General features: G+C 38.8%; 1 protein-coding gene across 1 annotated transcript; it reads right to left on the bottom strand.

Moving 5' to 3' along the window:
- Positions 1 to 1,900: 1,900 nt before the first annotated feature.
- Positions 1,901 to 4,864, bottom strand: LOC140151442 (uncharacterized). Its single transcript, XM_072173790.1, has 2 exons — positions 4,794 to 4,864; positions 1,901 to 4,392 (listed from the first exon to the last, which is right to left on the bottom strand). The coding sequence occupies exon 2, from the start codon at positions 4,371 to 4,373 to the stop codon at positions 2,376 to 2,378; it is 1,998 nt and encodes a 665-aa protein (XP_072029891.1). The 5' UTR covers positions 4,374 to 4,392; positions 4,794 to 4,864; the 3' UTR covers positions 1,901 to 2,375.
- Positions 4,865 to 18,397: the final 13,533 nt, after the last annotated feature.

Below are 18,397 nucleotides of genomic sequence, written 5' to 3'. Positions count from 1 at the left end.
ATCATTCAGAATCTCACATTTGAAAAAAAAAGAAAAGACAAAGGGCCTTTACTCGAAAACTTGTGGAAAAGACCAAAAACTACTGAAGTATGCTAATCTTACATTGAAGAAAAAAGAAGTAAACAGCAACAACAAAACACATCCCTCCCTCCCTCCTCCCTCCCTCCCTCCCTCCCTCCCTCCCTCCCTCCCTCCCTCCCTCCCCCCTCATGCCAATACTCTGGACGAGAACCAGCACATTAATTGTAAACATCTACCAAAAAGCAATTGACCCTTTAAATAATGCCCATTATTCCCAAACCGTTAATTGTATGCCACATTTGGAATATGCAGTCGAAGCAGAATTTATTTCTCCCGGTTATTTCTGCGCATTATGACACCTCATTTGTTCCAAATATGTTCCTAATATTGATGTCGCAGCGTACATTTTAATAAAAGTAACCCAAGATTTAAAAGTCAATTGTAGCAAAATCCTATTGCCTTGTATTCAGTATCCATTGAAGGAAAATAATCTGTTGAGCTCTCATTGGATTATTCTTTTTGTTTCATGCATTTGGAGGGGATCAAAACATGTGACAATCAATAATAATTGTCATTATATTCACATCAGTGATCATTATTCACGTAATGTCAAATTGAAACATGAATATTTCAATATTGTTTTCTGACAAACAGGGTCATAAATGGCCCACTATTGCAAGTTGTCCTTTCAGTGGTAAAGTTAGACTCAAAATTTACTGTTTGGGAGGTGTTGACTGATGCAATCCTCGGTAATCCTGGGACCTTCTTACCCACAGAAAATATTGAACTTGTAATGTTTTAATATAATTGTGAGATCAAGTAAACAATGACCACTGATGTGAATAATGACATTTTTAAAATTAATTATTACATGTTTTGACTTCCTCCAAATTCAAGAAACAAAAAGATTAATCCAATGAGCGCAGAAAACATTTTCTTCCATGGATACTGAATACAAGGCAATAAGGCTTTGCTGCAATGCAACTTTCAAATCGTGGGTTACTTTCTTTAAATGTACCATGAGACATCAATTTCGGAACCACTGCAACAAATAGGTGTAATAATGCGCAGAAATAAATTCTGCTTCGACTACGTCGTACATATTCCAAATTTGGCATACAATCAACCGCTTAGGAATAATGGCCATTATTTAAAGGAGGGATTCTAAAATATTAATAATAATAATTATGATACACAAATCCATTAGCAATAATATAATACACCATTACAAATTGTACAGCAGTAATTAACGGATTGAAAATTAAATTCACATTCATTTTCTATAAGAGTTATTCTGCATCATGTACAGGCTATAGTAAAACGCTCACAATTAAGGGCTGGGGTATGAACGTTTGGACAGTATTTATTTTGGGACATTAGAGCACATCAGACATATCGAATTGCATTCTGAATACGAAGAATGTCATTCTGATATCAAATAATTTTGAATTTTGAAATTCGCAATTTAATACATATTTTATGGCAAATCATTAAAAATTGATATTTTTGATATTTAACAGTACTTGAAAAAAACTTTATAAATCTGATGATTTATACTTAAAGTGTATGTAGGTGGGTTGAAAAGCCGACGATCAATCGAAAATTTTGACCTTTCGTATTGAAGATATGGATTTTTTTTCACAAAACACCAAAAAAATTAGGTATTTTTGGGAAAAAATCCATATCTTCAATATGAAAGGTCAAAATTTTCAATTGACCGTCGGCTTTTCCTCCCTGCTACATACACTTTAAGAATATATCATTAGATTTATATAATTTACTTCGAGGACTGTTATATATCAAAAATTCGAAAAATATCAATTTTTATAATTTGTCATAAAATTTGTATTATATTGTGATTTTCAAAAATGAAAATTATTTGATATCAGAAAGACATGCTTCGTATTCAGAATACAATTCGATAGGTCTGAGGTGCTCTCATGTGCCACAAAAAATACTATCGAAACGCAATAAACGCTCATTTTAGATCCCTTAATAGCCTTCTCGAAGTATGGCGTACACAAAAGGAGGGCAGTCTTCAATCTGGGTAAAACCCGGCAAATTCAAAAGACTTTACCCACATCGTGTAGCGCCATCTTATTGTTACTGTCCGCCATTATCTCGAAAAGGCTAATTAGTCTATAGTAAGAAACCTGGCTGGTTATCGACGCGAAGGATCACAATGTTTTGCGGGGCATAGGCTACTACAAAGTTAAAGCAATTAATATCATTTTGTAGCTTAAAATATTGAATACCAATCCATCAGCGAAGTGCATGTCTGCATGGAATATATATACAAGTTCTATGTAATCTGATCTATATGTCTAATCGTTCTGATTTCATTCTGACCTTATTTACTTCATAGGCCAAGCGAAGAGTTGCATCCTGCAGTTGCTTGAATCACAGACAGCAAGTTTGTCATCGACCATTCCAATACTTAGAGGCGTGTGAAACTCCCCAGGGTCATTTCCATATCCCCCAAACTGCTTGATTAGCGCACCAGTGACAGAATCTACTACTGTTACGGTGTGAGTTGTCACGTCGGTAACGGCCAGGTGACCTTCAGGTGTTGACGTTATTCCAACTGGCTGTTTCAACGCGGCATTGTTTTGTTTGGTTATTTTGCCGACGAAGTCGCCGCCATCTGTCATATATCTCATAACGGCTTTCTTCTTGTTATCTGTCACATAAATGACATTCTGCGAGGGATAATTCAGAGCCAGATACAATGGGTCTTCTAATCGATCCGGACCAATGCGACCAATAGTACGAATCAATCTACCATCACGGTTGCATACCAAGACGCAGCTGTTTCCGCGATCGGATATATAAACATGTCCATCGATGTCGCAAACAATGCCATATGGACTGATCGGTTTCGTTAATGGTCTTCCCGTGTTCGTAATATTCCATTCCCCATTAAGGATACCCGGACGCTTGTATTTAATGAGGTTTTCAACGCCTTCTGCAGCAGCAAGAACGGTTCCATCGGGAAGACAACACACATCGCTGATATTGCGAGTACGCTGGATTCCTCTTTTTGGAGTTTCGTCGGAGCCATGTTTGCCATGTGTGCCGAAAACTCTGATTCCTTCTCCAGTCGCAATTGCAATCTTAGTTTCCGCACCTGCAATACACACACTGAGTCCATTGGGATGCATTGGATCCATGTCATCCCCTTTTATGACTTGACACGGCAGTATTCTCGATACGACTTTAGCGACGGAATCCTGTTTCATGACGTGTGGCGTTGGTTTGTTGTCCGATAGCCGTGGCCTTGGGGGCAGTGGCGGTCGACAAGGACTTAGATAACCACGGACTTCCTGATTATCAATCTCCAGTACGGTTTCTGGGATGGTGTGTGATGTCAACGACTCAGAGGAAACTACTTCTGTATCTTCTTCAGTGCCATTGCTCATGGTCGGGTCTTGAAACTTGTGCTCGGAATATGCTCTCTGCTGCCTCGTAAGGGGCTTTCTGCTAACATTTCGAAGATTAGGGAGGGCGGTGGCACAATCTTCTGTTTCTGTATCTATTTCAACTTCTTTTGCTATAGACTGAAGCGTTCCAAAATCGCCTAGCTTGACTGTGGCAGGAGAGGTTGCTCGTTTCGAGACCGCAATCATGTTGTATGCCACCGTTTTGTGCATATGACAAATATTTTGCAACGTTTGTTCATGGGCAGCCGTTTGGTTCTCAACATTTCCCCACTCTTCACCCGTGAGTCCGCCAGATGCCTGAAGAGTGTGTACATCTGCCTCACACTTGTGTGCAACTTGATTAATGGCGTCGTTCAGTTTAGATTTTTGTGACTGTAATCGTTCACTTTCTTCGGCAGCTTTTTGCTCTGTTTCCTTATGTATCATCATTTCCATTTCTTGAAGGCGTTTGATATCGGAAGTGATATCGAAGGATATAGCGGTTTTGGCTTTCTCACACGATTTTTCAACCATATCAAGAGCTGTCCCGTAGGCATTGTCAACACGGTTTCGGAGCTCTGTAGCATTCTTATGCAGCTTTTCAATGCTGTATATCGCCAAATCGCAGAGAACATGTTCAGCTCTTCGGCCACTGTCCGATTTACGACAATCTAGGTCATCAATCATATGCATGACAATGAAACACGTTGGGAGTCCTTTAGGTCCATCATGAGGTAAAATGTAGGACTTCTTGCAGAAGGGACAGACAAGTTGTCTCCCTCTTCCCACAATACGACCAATGCACTCCAGACAAATATTGTGCTGACAGGGCAAGGCTTTGGCAGGATTGGCGTTTGCAAATCTGACGTAGCAAATGGGACAGTCCAAATACTTTGCAAAATCATCCACAGTGCTTGTCCGACGCGCAGCCATTTTGATTACGACTTGTTGGCTGTGAAAAGAATATGAAAATAATTACTCACTAACATGGGTATATTATTATAATATGAATGTTTTTAAAAGCATTAATATTGTTACATTATATTAGACATGAACATTAAACACTGTTTTAAAAGTTTTCCGTTACAAATTTTGCAGATCTACAATAATAATGCTGATAGTAATAAAATAAATAGCACTTTAATAATGATCATAATCGTTTCAAAAGTGTTTTGCAGCTTATTTCACATAAAAACTGCAGTTATATACAGTATTGTTATTATTTTTATTATTATTATTATTATTTTAACACTATTTATTGCAATAATCACCAAAACCAAAATATCTGGCATGTTCCCCATCTTTGTGACTAAAAGAATAGTTCTATAATTGATCAGTGGTTTATAAACTTACCTTTAGCTGCAGATAAATTAGAACTTCTGTTTTCTTGTTGATCTTAAGTAATGGAGTGCATGTAATGAATGGCGAAGCAGGGCCTACTGAGGGGAATTTTATTTTCAATTATTAACATGCGCAATGAACACAGGCAACTGGTCACAACTTAGTTACACTTGCAGAGTGTGAAATGAAGCGTGTACTATAATATACTTGTTATGGTAACAAAATGATCTATTCGACATGAAGTGTGCAATAAAAGTGGTTTTGAAGGGTTAAAGGGATACAGGCATTTAATTTTGACACCAAACATAAGACCAACGTATATAAGTTGTGATTAAAAACAACCCTAGTTACCTAACCCTGCTTATTGAATTACTGGTTTCTTAGAGCACCCCTAATAATAAATGGCACGTGTGCCCTTTATAATTCCGTTGAGCGTTTAGTATACATAGGGTTGCCATCTTGCCAACACGGGATATTCTTTTCTTAACTTGAACTTGTGAAACCTTTGGTGTGAAAAGGCAAGGAGGTTGAGCAAGTTGCAAGTAAACTCTGTTACACACCACTCAGCAAAGGAATACTGCGAAGTTTAGTGAGCGAGCAAATTGTGCGATACAGTGGGTCAAACCTGCTGAAAACAAAATCGAGTTACGGTAATGACGATTAACGAAAGGTGAATACCCCTCACCGCACATCGGACAGAGTAATATGCTTACTTACTGGTTGTTTTCCCGAACCACAACTGCTCTCAATATCCTCAGCCTATGTGTGTAGACGCAAACAGGATATTGGACTTAACTCATCTGACTTTGGAACTGCTATACAGGACAGAGTAATATTATTACCACAATTGAATTTCCCCGGATCTTGTGGATTGTTTTGTCACACGATGCAAACAAATGGGAACACCCACTCAATACAATGAAATATACCATGAGGTGATCTATTGTTGTTATCATATAATACAGGGTTCAAGAAATTTTGGTTGAATCCAAAAACTACTAAAAAAAGGTTTCGATCACACCCTGATTAGTTATGCATCAAGTAAGTGGGGAATTTTTTGCTACCTTTTATCATTTTCACTGAGAAATACAGGCATTTATAAACAGGCAAAATATATTTAGGAACAAACAGAGAGAATTACAAGTGGATAAATACCACAAATCTGTCCAATGTTTGGCGGACTATTATGCAACCACAATATGTGGATTCTAGTCTGAGATCTACAATATCTGTAACTCATGGGCAATGGAAAATCGGACATTTTCGTTAAAAATGTAATCCAGTGGCATAACCAGTGCCCCCCCGCTCATCATGTAGATTCATGTTAGGCCGTCGGTAACTTTGACTAAAAATATTTATTTTGTGTGAACTGCATGTGCATGTACTGTGAAGAAACGAAACCCTACATGTTTGTCCCACTATAATATACGTTGTTACGTTGTTATGTATGAATGCGTTGAAAATCTTTTGGAAACATTTTTTGGTCATCTGATCCACTTTCCCAACAAACAAATTTGAGTGGTTTCCGATATTCCTTAGTCTCTTTTGCAGACTTCAGAGTGGATCGTAGACATGACTCAAGAGGTAGGTGCCCTCCTCCCTGTTTAGGGTGTTGGTGCCCCGTCTTCTAATCTCCATTGTTTCCCGGACTTCTCTGGATCTTTTGTCATGCTCCCGTCCAAAGATCTTGGATTCTTCCCAATCTGGTTAGCCCTTAATTGCTACGTGATCTGATATGGCTGATTTGGTCTGTTCCATTTCCGATGTCCTGCGTTCTGAGCGAGTGAAATGTTTCTCATTGACCTTTTGACTTCCGCTTTATGTTCAGCAAGTCTAGTGCCGAACATCCGTGAGGTTTCGCCGACATAGGAGAGCCAATTTCATAAATGTAATTGCCGGTTTTCACCTTTTCACGTTTGTCTTTTGGGTGCACTAGTATTTGCCTGAGAGTGCGGTGGGGTTTCATTGCCGTGTCAACTTTGCGTTTTTTAAATACTCTTTGGATACGTTCCGAAAGGCCGCTGACATAAGGAATGACCACCACGCCTTTGCTTTTTTCCTCGGCGGTCTTGCTTTTCTTTGATCTCAGTTTTTCAGCATCTTTGGTTTTATTATGCATTTGATTTTTTACTTTGTCCATGGCCCAATCCGGATAGCCACAATTTTTCAAGGCTGCACGCACTCGCTCTTCTTCTTTGATTTTATCTTCCGTTTCCGTTACAACAGAGTTCATGCGGTCAAATAGAGTTCTTATTACACCCATTTTCTGGTGGAGGGGGTGTTTTGATTTGAAATTCAGATACTGGTCTTTTCGATATACTAAGAGCTTGATAGATCCATCTGGTTTCTGACAATCAAAGTATCTAAAAATGGGATTAGCCATTTTTTTGTAAATTTGATGCTCTCTGTTTCGTCGACAGAATTCAGATGGTCAGTTAGGTTTTGTACTTGCCTTCTTGAATTATCTCGAGCACGCCGGCAATACCGTGGCTTAAACTCTTAAGGGGCCGTCGCGATGGCCTGTTGCTCCAGAAGATCTGCACAGAGCGGTCATTACTCCTGTATTGAAAAAGCCATCGCTCAATAAAAATGAACTTAAGAATTACCGCCCCGTTGCCAATCTCCAGTTAACATCTAAGATCATTGAAAAATGTGCTGTTTCCCAACTTAAAAATCATATTGATGAACATGATCTTGCTGAGCCAATGCAATCGGCATACAGGACCCATCACAGCACTGAGACTGCTCTTGCCCGTGTTCACAATGATTTTTCCCATGCCCTGGACAGTCAACAGGCTGTTCTCCTCATTATGCTTGACCTCTCTGCAGCGTTCGACACTGTCGATCGTAAAATTCTGCTGCAGAGGGTTGCTGATGAGTTTGGTATCACTGGTGTTGCACAACAGTGGCTCTCATCCTATCTCGAGAAGAGATCTTGCCGTGTTGCTGTAAGCGGTGCATATTCAAATGACATCTTGCTTCAGCATGGCCTACCTCAAGGGTCGGTTATCGGACCACTTGGGTTTGTTCTATACACTCACAATGTTGGTCGCATCATTCGCCATCACCATCTGATGTACCATGTATATGCTGACGATATACAAATATATTTACCCGTTGATCCTACAATTCCTGGTGATATTTCATGTGCTATTTTCAAGATTTCTCATTGTGTTAGGGATATTAACGCATGGATGATAACAAACAAACTTAAGTTAAATCCCGATAAAACAGAGTTTTTTGTTATGTCATCTTCTCATCATAAATCCCGGTTACAGGATATTGACTTCAGTATTGGTGATGATATCATTCCTCAATCATCCAATGTGCGAAACTTGGGTGTTTTTTTCGACCAACAACTGAATATGGACAAACATATAACTAACCTGAGCCAAACCATCAACTGGCAAATACGCAATTTATACAGAATCCGGAAGTATATCGATCAAGACACCTGCGCCAATATTGTCAGAGCCATGATCTTATCCCGCCTGGACTATTGTAATGTTTTGTTCAACAATATTGCGCAAAAGGATATTGATCGATTACAACGGCTCCAGAATAAATGTGCCCGCTTAGTCTTCTTGTCGCCGAGACGCACTTCCATCAGTCCCCTGTTGAAAGAACTCCATTGGCTTCGTATAAAGGAACGCATTACTTTCAAAACTCTGCTTTATATATACAAGTCACTGAATGGGCTGTGTCCCCGGTATATCGATGAGTGCCTAACTGTTAAACGTCCTCATGAGGGCTCAGTCACCACACGTTCGGACCATGGTCTTAATCTTCGTGTACCAAGGACGAACAAGGGTGCCGGGGACAGGGCCTTTTCAGTGGTTGCTCCTTTACAAATGGAACTCAATCCCCCTAAATATCCGCAGTGCCCAAACTGTCACCGGGTTCAAATCCCTTCTCAAAACATACCTTTTCTCATGATGTTGCTTTTGTTTGTTTTGTTTTGTTTTCTGTGTTTCTGCGCTTTGTATCCTCTGGCATTAGGCGCATTATAAATGCCGTGTTACTTACTTACTCCAAGAATTCCATGAAGAAATTGGCAATGATGGGGCTAACTTTTCTCCCAATGCACGTGCTTGATTGACATTGGGCATTCACAAGGTCGTGCTTTTAGGTTTGGTTTTGGTCGCATAGGATGATGAATTGCCAAAGTCCCTACAAAAGTAGCCTTATAAATGAGAGTTTATCTACCACAAACCTGGTGGTGGTGGTTCTGCTTCGAGGCTGGCGACAACTACTTTATAATGTTTGTATTTTTGTGCGCTTTTTTTTCAGCGTAACTTGAACCAATCGAGGAGTGTTATTATTTTAGAGACATTTAAAGGGTTTTGGTGAGTTTTTGTTACGGAATCATTTATTTGGCGATTACCTGGCTCTCAATCGCTATTTGGAGTGACCAAAGCATTTGATTGGTGGTACATACAAGGTTTAGGCAAATAAAATTAATATGTCGTCATTTAATAAATGAATGTCAATATTGTTTTAACTCAATTACTGGTAATGCGTAATGTTTTGGCCCCAGTTTTGTCATAAAAATGGTCTTATATTACTGATAGTATAAAACTACATGTTGCACGATAAACTGCAAATGCCTGGTAAATAAAGATGAATATTTGATTGTTTTAACAAATTCACTTTACAAACAAAGTTCCACTTAAATTAAATATTGCAATCAAGAGGTCCCATGATATATTTAGATTTGCTTAATGCCGTATTTGCTTTGATTTTAATTCAAACGCGTTCAAAAAAAATAAATAAAAAGGCATATGTCGGTAGTTATAACAAGGGGCATCTTATACACATCTTACACGAAAGTTCATGAAATATTAACAGTCATTGATGGTTAACCCCAAACTAAATTTAAATGAATTCATATCATGTTTACTATACTTTTTATACTGTGATAGCTTGGAATGTAATGCTTTGTTCAGACCACATTCATTGGCTTGCCCCATCTTAATCATCGTAATGCTCACCTTCCATTCCTTGTGATGGCGATATTTACGACTGCAATCGGCTGCTGGATATCAGTGCATTTCTATTTATTAAATATCCCTGGTGGATGACTATACCCATGTGCTTTAGAGGTAACAAATTTATAACAACAATTAAATGACTAATTATTAATCAACAAATTTAATTTTCGATAAATATTTAGTAATTTAATTAGTCATTCAATAATGACTTTCCCAGTGGTGGCACCAGGAATTTGTTTGGGGGGCGCAAAGTGAATTTCAGGGGGGCAAAATCGACAACTTTGCGCAAAATTGCCGCAAAAAAAGAGGAAGTTTACGTTATTTTTGGGTTTTTCCTCAAAAGTGGAGGGGGCCAACTGGGAGGGGGCAAGAAAAATATTTGCCCCCTTTGCCCCCCCCATGTAGCGCCGCCACTGGCCTTTCCACTTACTCTCTCCCATCTGTTTCTCTTTCTCCGTCCCTTACCCCCTGCCACACACACACACTCTTCCCCTATTCTTCTCTCTCTCTCACTCTCCTCTCCCTCTCTCTCACTTTTGTAATGACTAATGCAAATATTTCGATGGTCTATATTTTTTCACAGCGAAAATAGCAAAGGCTGATTGGATTTTCTAAACCACGTTTTTAAATGTAGATTGACGTGCTCGATTTCTCTGCTCGTGAATATTGCACTGCGAAATTTAAACATTTCTTTTGTATACTTATATCAGGTAACTTCAAACCAAGTGATTATCTTCTTCACACGATTATATAACAAACTGAAATGAAAACCGAATCTCCTTGCTACAAATTTTAAGTTTCTAACAAAGGGCAGAAACAAAGATATCGATATTCATGTCAGTCAAGAGCTTAGGCAGGATAATAGGAAACCATGTGAACAAAACCAAAACTGAAACTCAATATTTGAAATGAGGGATACTTCGGGTCTTTTTATCTTTTCAGTTTCTGTTTTTGTTTTCGTATGTCATTGTTATTCTGAAGTTTTAACCTCCTTGGTGTCACCAATCTTTTTATTCTAGCCTTTTGTCACTTACTAATAAGTTGAAGCAAGTTAATATCCCGGGTGAATATTCGTATTCGTTTTCGTAAGTTATGTAAATGTCTGACTTCAAAACTCCAGGTAAGTGGGTACGTGCTCATTTACACGAAAGAAGTGTCTAAATTTTACAGCTCAAAATTCACGAGAAATTGCACGACTTCATTTACTTGTGTGTACTTACGCCTAGGCGTGACTTGCTCGCGAAAATAGCTCAGCATCGAAATATACTAATCAGTGTTGCCCAAAGGTATCAGGTATACTTGTGCGTGTGGTATTATACTTGTGCGTGTAATCACGCAAAAATCGGTCATTATGATATCTATGGAGATAAGACGGGGAATGAGTTTCGCCCAAAACAGCTTAAAACTCGCGTGTGTGGTAATATGCAACGCCAAAGAATTGCATTCAAGCGAACTACTTGATTTTAATTCATTGCCATAACACGATAACAAATTCAGCGATCGTATGCAGGCTTATCAGTCTTACCACGAAAAGGCGGCCAAGTCAAATAATGTGTCATAATTTTCAAATATTCTCTTCGTTTATCAATTATTATTTGACCAAGAGCGATATTTTCCTGGAGAACATTATTGCAAAGTAAGATCTAATGTAATTGACGTCGCATTTCATGGACAAAGGCAATGCCACAATTGTATTAAGTCAGTTCATTTCCTTTTATTATAAAATGTCTTTGTTTTTCACAATGAAGAAACACTTCCTCGAGAGTATTCGGTGTTACTTTATTATATAGAGGCCCCACCCAACATATTGAATTAAATGCTTGGATAAATGGGTAGATTGAGTAATGCTACAGACAATGTTTGCTTGCTATGCAGTTTATGTTTTGAAAGTATGTAATATTACATGCCAGAACAAATAGGGATACACTAATGTGTTTTATTTAAACATGTCATCTGAAATGTGTGAAAAATTCATTATTTTCAAATTTGTCAGGAGTTAGCAGAAGCCAATTTTTAGTTTAGCCACAAAATAATCTTTTGAGACTTTTTGAGTGGTTTGAGTTGAAATCATCACCATAAGCATTGATATGGAAGTACAGGTTGTCCAAAAAACAGAACCCTCATAGCGCCCTCTTTTTCTCCTATTTCTAAAACATTGATTAAATATATTTTGATACGTAAAGAAACCTTTCACTGTTAGTTTTAATAAACCAAAACAACTATTTCAATCGGTTCACAATTTTTGAAGTTATGCCCTTTTTACTCGGATGAGGTTTGGCTACATCAAAGATTAAAATGGAACACCCGGTTAATGACATGGAAAGATAATAGTAACGCATTCACTATGAGCGAGGATAACCAGCTAGCTTCCAAGATCTTCGCAACAGTGTTACTGAAGTATTCGCAAGTATCCGGTGCACAAGGATGTACGTAACTCAATCGATGCAATGAATGCCAGGGCTGAAATCTGTATTGGAGGCAATCAGGTAGAGGGCAAAGCAGCACAGTAAACTCACTTCAGAAGAACCAAAGACAAACTAAACCGCTCTTTTCAGGGCTACCTTTTATCCCAAAAAGAGAAATGACTTGCGTTGTAAATGAAAAATGTAAGAAACAACAAAGAAAGAAAGTTAGAAACATAATAAAACAAAAAGACATATAATAGTCAAGGAAAAAAGTGCAAGTATTGCAAGAGAAGTCTTATCCCACATCCATTTTGCCGTCAAGTTAATGACAAATGAATCCATACCCTATAAGCCCACCGGTATATTTATTTTACAAATTTATCATTGATAAATGTTTGATAGTCATGCATGGTACGTGTACTCCTTTCCAATCTTTGAAGTAGCCAAACATCCTCCGTGGACAGAGTGAAAAACGATAAAATATCTTTAAAAGAGCATATCTTCAAAAGTTGTGAGCCGATTGAAACATTTTTGGTTTATTAAAGCTAACGAATAAAGGTTTCTTTATATACCAAACATATTTGATCAACTTAGGAAAAAATAGGAGAAAAGGGGGGCGCAATGAGGGTTCCGTTTTTTGGGACACCCTGTAGTAAGTGTAAGAAGCACAAATGCCTGATTTGACTAATTGTTAAAAGTCCCCCGAATTGGTGGACATGTAAGTACAATATTAAAGAAGTCTCCATAATTTTGAATGCATTTTTGTAAACATCAATAGTGGGGTAATTTATAATAAGAAAATAAAAAAACAACAAAAGATATGAAAAATTAGGTATTTACAACATTTTAAAAATACAAGAAAATGGTCTCACCCCTCGTGCCGAGAAAATGGAAAGTATGTTAGATATAACAGACTCAGATCAATGTTATCATGGGAATTAACTATCTACTATTTCAGCTTCAGCTTCACGGCACCTCAAGAAATGGACCTGCTCTGCCAATATAACATTAAGAGTACAAGCATCGCTTTCTAGAAGTAGAAGACCGAAGATTGAATACCGGTGCTGTGCATGCAGTATACAGAATCAACGTATGGCCTGAAAATTCAGTGAAATGCATCCAGCTTACAAAATATATACAATCCTAACAATACCCTCGATATAGAACCACGCAAGCTCTGTATCGGGAAGTCCTTATAGAAGACGAAGAAGTTGCAAGCTTGAATGGTATCAAAAACGAAAATCCAGAACAGAACAGAACAGAAAAAAAAATCGGCACCTATAAGCATCAATGAAATGTGCAGAGGACAGATGGACAGAACTGAATTGGGATAATACAAACCAAAAGCTAATCAATGAATGAGACGAGACGGCAAGAACACAGAAAAGCCGAATTCCAGCCTTGTCAAAGATGGTGACGAAAGAGGCCATACTCTTCATCCACGACACTCTCCCATCTCCAACCGACATGAAGCTTTGGGGGACCAATCTAGGTCTCTGCAATCAGCACTGCACGTTATTCCACATCTTAAATGGCACTCCTCTGACAATGGGAGATTATACCGGAGACACGAACATTAGCTGATGGTCTGCCAACTAACAGAAGCGAGCAGACGAAACCTAAGATACCAAGTGTCGCCAGCAAGGAGATAGTTCCAACTATAAGAGTCCATCCTAAGGAGGGCAAATGATACAAGAATATACCACTATCGCTACCCAGTGTATGCCTTCCCAAATTCTTAGTCAAACCAGTCAGGGATGCTGAACACAGCCTAATCGTGTTCTCTCTACAGATCATAGATACTGCAAAACGTTATGACGTCATTATTTACCGGTACTCAGAATTGGCCAAGATAGGGATACTACTTGAACTGATAATGCCTATTGAGCAGAAACTTAGTAATGCCAACATGAGAAAGAAATTTTAAGTACAGTGAACTTGTTACGAATGTGACAAATACGCATGGATCCCTTACTACTTCCCAATAGAAATAGGAAGAACATCCTTGCCCAAATGCCTGGCAGAACTTGGGAGTTGATATAGGGAAACGGAAAAAATATAATGGACCATGCAGTAAAGACAGCCCTGGAGGAAGCTGCGTAATCTGGCTATATAGTAAAGATTCCAAAGGTTTTCAGGGGATGTGAGGTGGTTGTGGCCATATAAAATCTGTGTAATCCAACAAAGCCTGATCCGAAGCACATGAACCTCTGCATGTCTGGAGCGGAAGTTGGTTACCAAGCACCAAGCTGTTGCCTTCCAAGAGCAATACACAAAGAGTACACATCCGAAAACGGGTGATGAGCTCTGAAAGGTGCCGATGCTGGTGGTAGTCTCTCGGCATACCTGATCTACTTCGCTATTGTATTAATTCTGTCAGGGATAGTCAATGCTGGCCTTATCGCCCTTTCAACCATCTCCTCAATTATTGTTTTTGTATTATTTTATGTTTGATGCGTTATTTCAATGTATTTGACTTGTTTTTGTTTATGGAACTCTCTCCTGATTAAACACAATGGCTATATGAAACCATAGTATGAGCCTTCCCGTGATCCTTTGCACCATACACGCACCACACAAACAACAAGATTCACAACAACAGAAACACCTCTTAGAGTCTGATTGGAGAAATGTATTAATTAATACCAAGAAACTGATCACCAAACCGTTATTATATATGACGTAAATACCCAGAGTAAGAGACATTACAAACTGCCTCGGCAATTAGTGATTCCATTAATCACTCACGCACTATATATATTATGTTAGCCTTTATACACCGCCAATACTTGCAAAATGTTCGTACGCATGTCATTAAAATACAAAACAAAAAACATCCTGCTTACATTTAGTTAACATTAAGTGATCTATTTGGCTTGGCATGATGCACGCGACTGCCAATAACATTTTAATTTCTACTTAATGGCCTGGAACAAATCTATTCAAAGAAGTATTTTGCGAATCTCATATTTTAATAAAACAACGTGATTTATTACTTAATATCAGGCTCTAAAAAGTCTTTAAAAGCACTTGATTACTGGAATGTATTGGAGTATTTTGTAGCCTCTCACTAGCACATTGGCACCGTTTGTAGCTGCGCCAAGCTCACGACAAGTCTATTCAATTTGTGAATGATTAGACCTTCTTCTAGTGAAACGTCGCGTATAATACGAAAAGTTACAATGGCAATGGTATGGAATTTGACGGAGTTCACTGGATTCTGTAGTCAACCAGACATTGAGCTTCGTGATCTTACGGACCCGGAGCTAGCCACTGATGGTTATATAGCACTGCCGACAAGTTTATTATCAAAGTAGTGGTACCAATTGTTTCATTTTTAGGAATCTTCGGCAACGGAACTTTCTTATATATGTGTATTCGTGTTAAGGCACTGCGTAGTGCTCCAATTACGGCGTATTTTTTTAGTTTAGCCATCTGCGATATTGCATTCCTCGTATCTGCTAATGTGGGGTATACATTGGCTATTAGGTCAAGAATAAGCGCAAAATGGCCAATGAATTCGTCTCTGGAATGCTCCGTTTTTTCAGTATTCACACACGGATGGTATTTTGTATCTCTTGGACTAATAACTCTGATTTCGGTAGAACGCTATTTTGCTGTCTGCCATCCTTTAAAACGCATCAATGTTAGCGGAAGAGGCCGAATTACAAAACTTGTCACTTCTGTTTGGGTTTTGGGGTTTGGTTTATGCCTCATTCTTGTACCTCAATATGCTAATTTCACCTACTATTGTGTCATATGGCCTGACACTGCAGACTTTCAGGACCTTCCTAACATGATCAATGATTGTGAACCAGTAGGTGATGTTGCCGTTATATGGGGCAGTCTTCTATCCATTTTATCAATGGTGCTTACTATGATTGTAAACATAGTTATGTACGCCAGGATTATTGTGGCTCTTCGCAATCGACCAAGCAGCTCAGTGACGCCCAAAGCCGACATCATTCGCTACCAAATTACGCGTACACTCATTGCTAACGGTATCATATTCTTTATCTGTCAATTGCCATACCGGCTTTGGACTCTGGATGATCTTGTCGATCGCGTATTTGAGAATAAAGATATACTTGAATCATTAGAACATGAAACGCTTGTGATAACTGTAGGACGTGCATCTGCCTTGTTGAATTCCATTATCAATCCATATCTGTATGTATTTAGCTGTGAGCATTACAGATGTGCTTTGGTGGAGGCTTTTTGTGGGAACCGGCGAAGTTCTGTTCCAAGCCAAGAACGTAGGGTGCAAAATGTAAGTAAGAGCATACAAATGAGTGGGTCTATCGGAATTTCCACGACGGAACTAGAAAAGGTGAATGTTGTCTAAAACCTAAAGCAGGGGTGGGCAACTTCGATGAAGCAATCTGTTGTCGCGTAGTACTCTTAACAAACAATTACAAGCACTGATCTGGACAGTTCTCACTGGATTTGTAATCAACCAGACAGTCACATCCGTGATCTTACGGACCCAGTACTAGTAATCAATGGTTATGTTGTCTAAAAATAAATAAATTCCATTCAGCGCATTGACCCAAAGATTGGTGAATCTGTGAGAGTTCTTGTGTCTTCTATTTAGAACTTAGGTGGCACATTTGATCTTTGTCTCAAAATGGATTTACAGGTGTCTTCACTTTGTCATACTGTTAATTTTCATTTGCGTAACAACTAATAATATATCTCCTGTTTTCGTTGTTTCATATACCAAAATACATGTGTACAATGCACATGCAGTACGATTTATAGTTCTCTCTGGGCTGGATTATGGCAACTTGTTGTTAGGCTGCAACAAGTTTTTTGCTATGTCATCTTCTCATCATAAATCCCGGTTACAGGATATTGACTTCAGTATTGGTGATGATATCATTCCTCAATCATCCAATGTGCGAAACTTGGGTTTTGTTTTCGACCAACAACTGAATATGGACAAACATATAACTAACCTGAGCCAAACCATCAACTGGCAAATACGCAATTTATACAGAATCCGGAAGTATATCGATCAAGACACCTGCGCCAATATTGTCAGAGCCATGATCTTATCCCGCCTGGACTATTGTAATGTTTTGTTCAACAATATTGCGCAAAAGGATATTGATCGATTACAACGGCTCCAGAATAAATGTGCCCGCTTAGTCTTCTTGTCGCCGAGACGCACTTCCATCAGTCCCCTGTTGAAAGAACTCCATTGGCTTCGTATAAAGGAACGCATTACTTTCAAAACTCTGCTTTATATATACAAGTCACTGAATGGGCTGTGTCCCCGGTATATCGATGAGTGCCTAACTGTTAAACGTCCTCATGAGGGCTCAGTCACCACACGTTCGGACCATGGTCTTAATCTTCGTGTACCAAGGACGAACAAGGGTGCCGGGGACAGGGCCTTTTCAGTGGTTGCTCCTTACAAATGGAACTCAATCCCCCTAAATATCCGCAGTGCCCAAACTGTCACCGGGTTCAAATCCCTTCTCAAAACATACCTTTTCTCATGATGTTGCTTTTGTTTGTTTTGTTTTGTTTTCTGTGTTTCTGCGCTTTGTATCCTCTGGCATTAGGCGCATTATGAATGCCGTGTTACTTACTTACTCCAAGAATTCCATGAAGAAATTGGCAATGATGGGGCTAACTTTTCTCCCAATGCACGTGCTTGATTGACATTGGGCATTCACAAGGTCGTGCTTTTAGGTTTGGTTTTGGTCGCATAGGATGATGAATTGCCAAAGTCCCTACAAAAGTAGCCTTATAAATGAGAGTTTATCTACCACAAACCTGGTGGTGGTGGTTCTGCTTCGAGGCTGGCGACAACTACTTTATAATGTTTGTATTTTTGTGCGCTTCAGCGTAACTTGAACCAATCGAGGGAGTGTTATTATTTTAGAGACATTTAAAGGGTTTTGGTGAGTTTTTGTTACGGAATCATTTATTTGGCGATTACCTGGCTCTCAATCGCTATTTGGAGTGACCAAAGCATTTGATTGCTGGTACATACAATGTTTAGGCAAATAAAATTAATATGTCGTCATTTAATAAATGAATGTCAATATTGTTTTAACTCAATTACTGGTAATGCGTAATGTTTTGGCCCCAGTTTTGGCATAAAAATGGTCTTATATTACTGTAACGGAATTTTCCTGTGCTAAATCAACCCCTCGCATAATCATGATAATGCACCGTCTGGAATTGTCATCAATCAGCAGACCGTCAT

Source organism: Amphiura filiformis, chromosome 4 (genome assembly GCF_039555335.1).
Source record: "Amphiura filiformis chromosome 4, Afil_fr2py, whole genome shotgun sequence".
Classification (NCBI taxonomy): Eukaryota; Metazoa; Echinodermata; class Ophiuroidea; order Amphilepidida; family Amphiuridae; genus Amphiura; species Amphiura filiformis.
The sequence above is the reverse complement of the archived record's forward strand: the minus strand, read 5'-3'. Positions and strand labels throughout refer to the sequence as shown.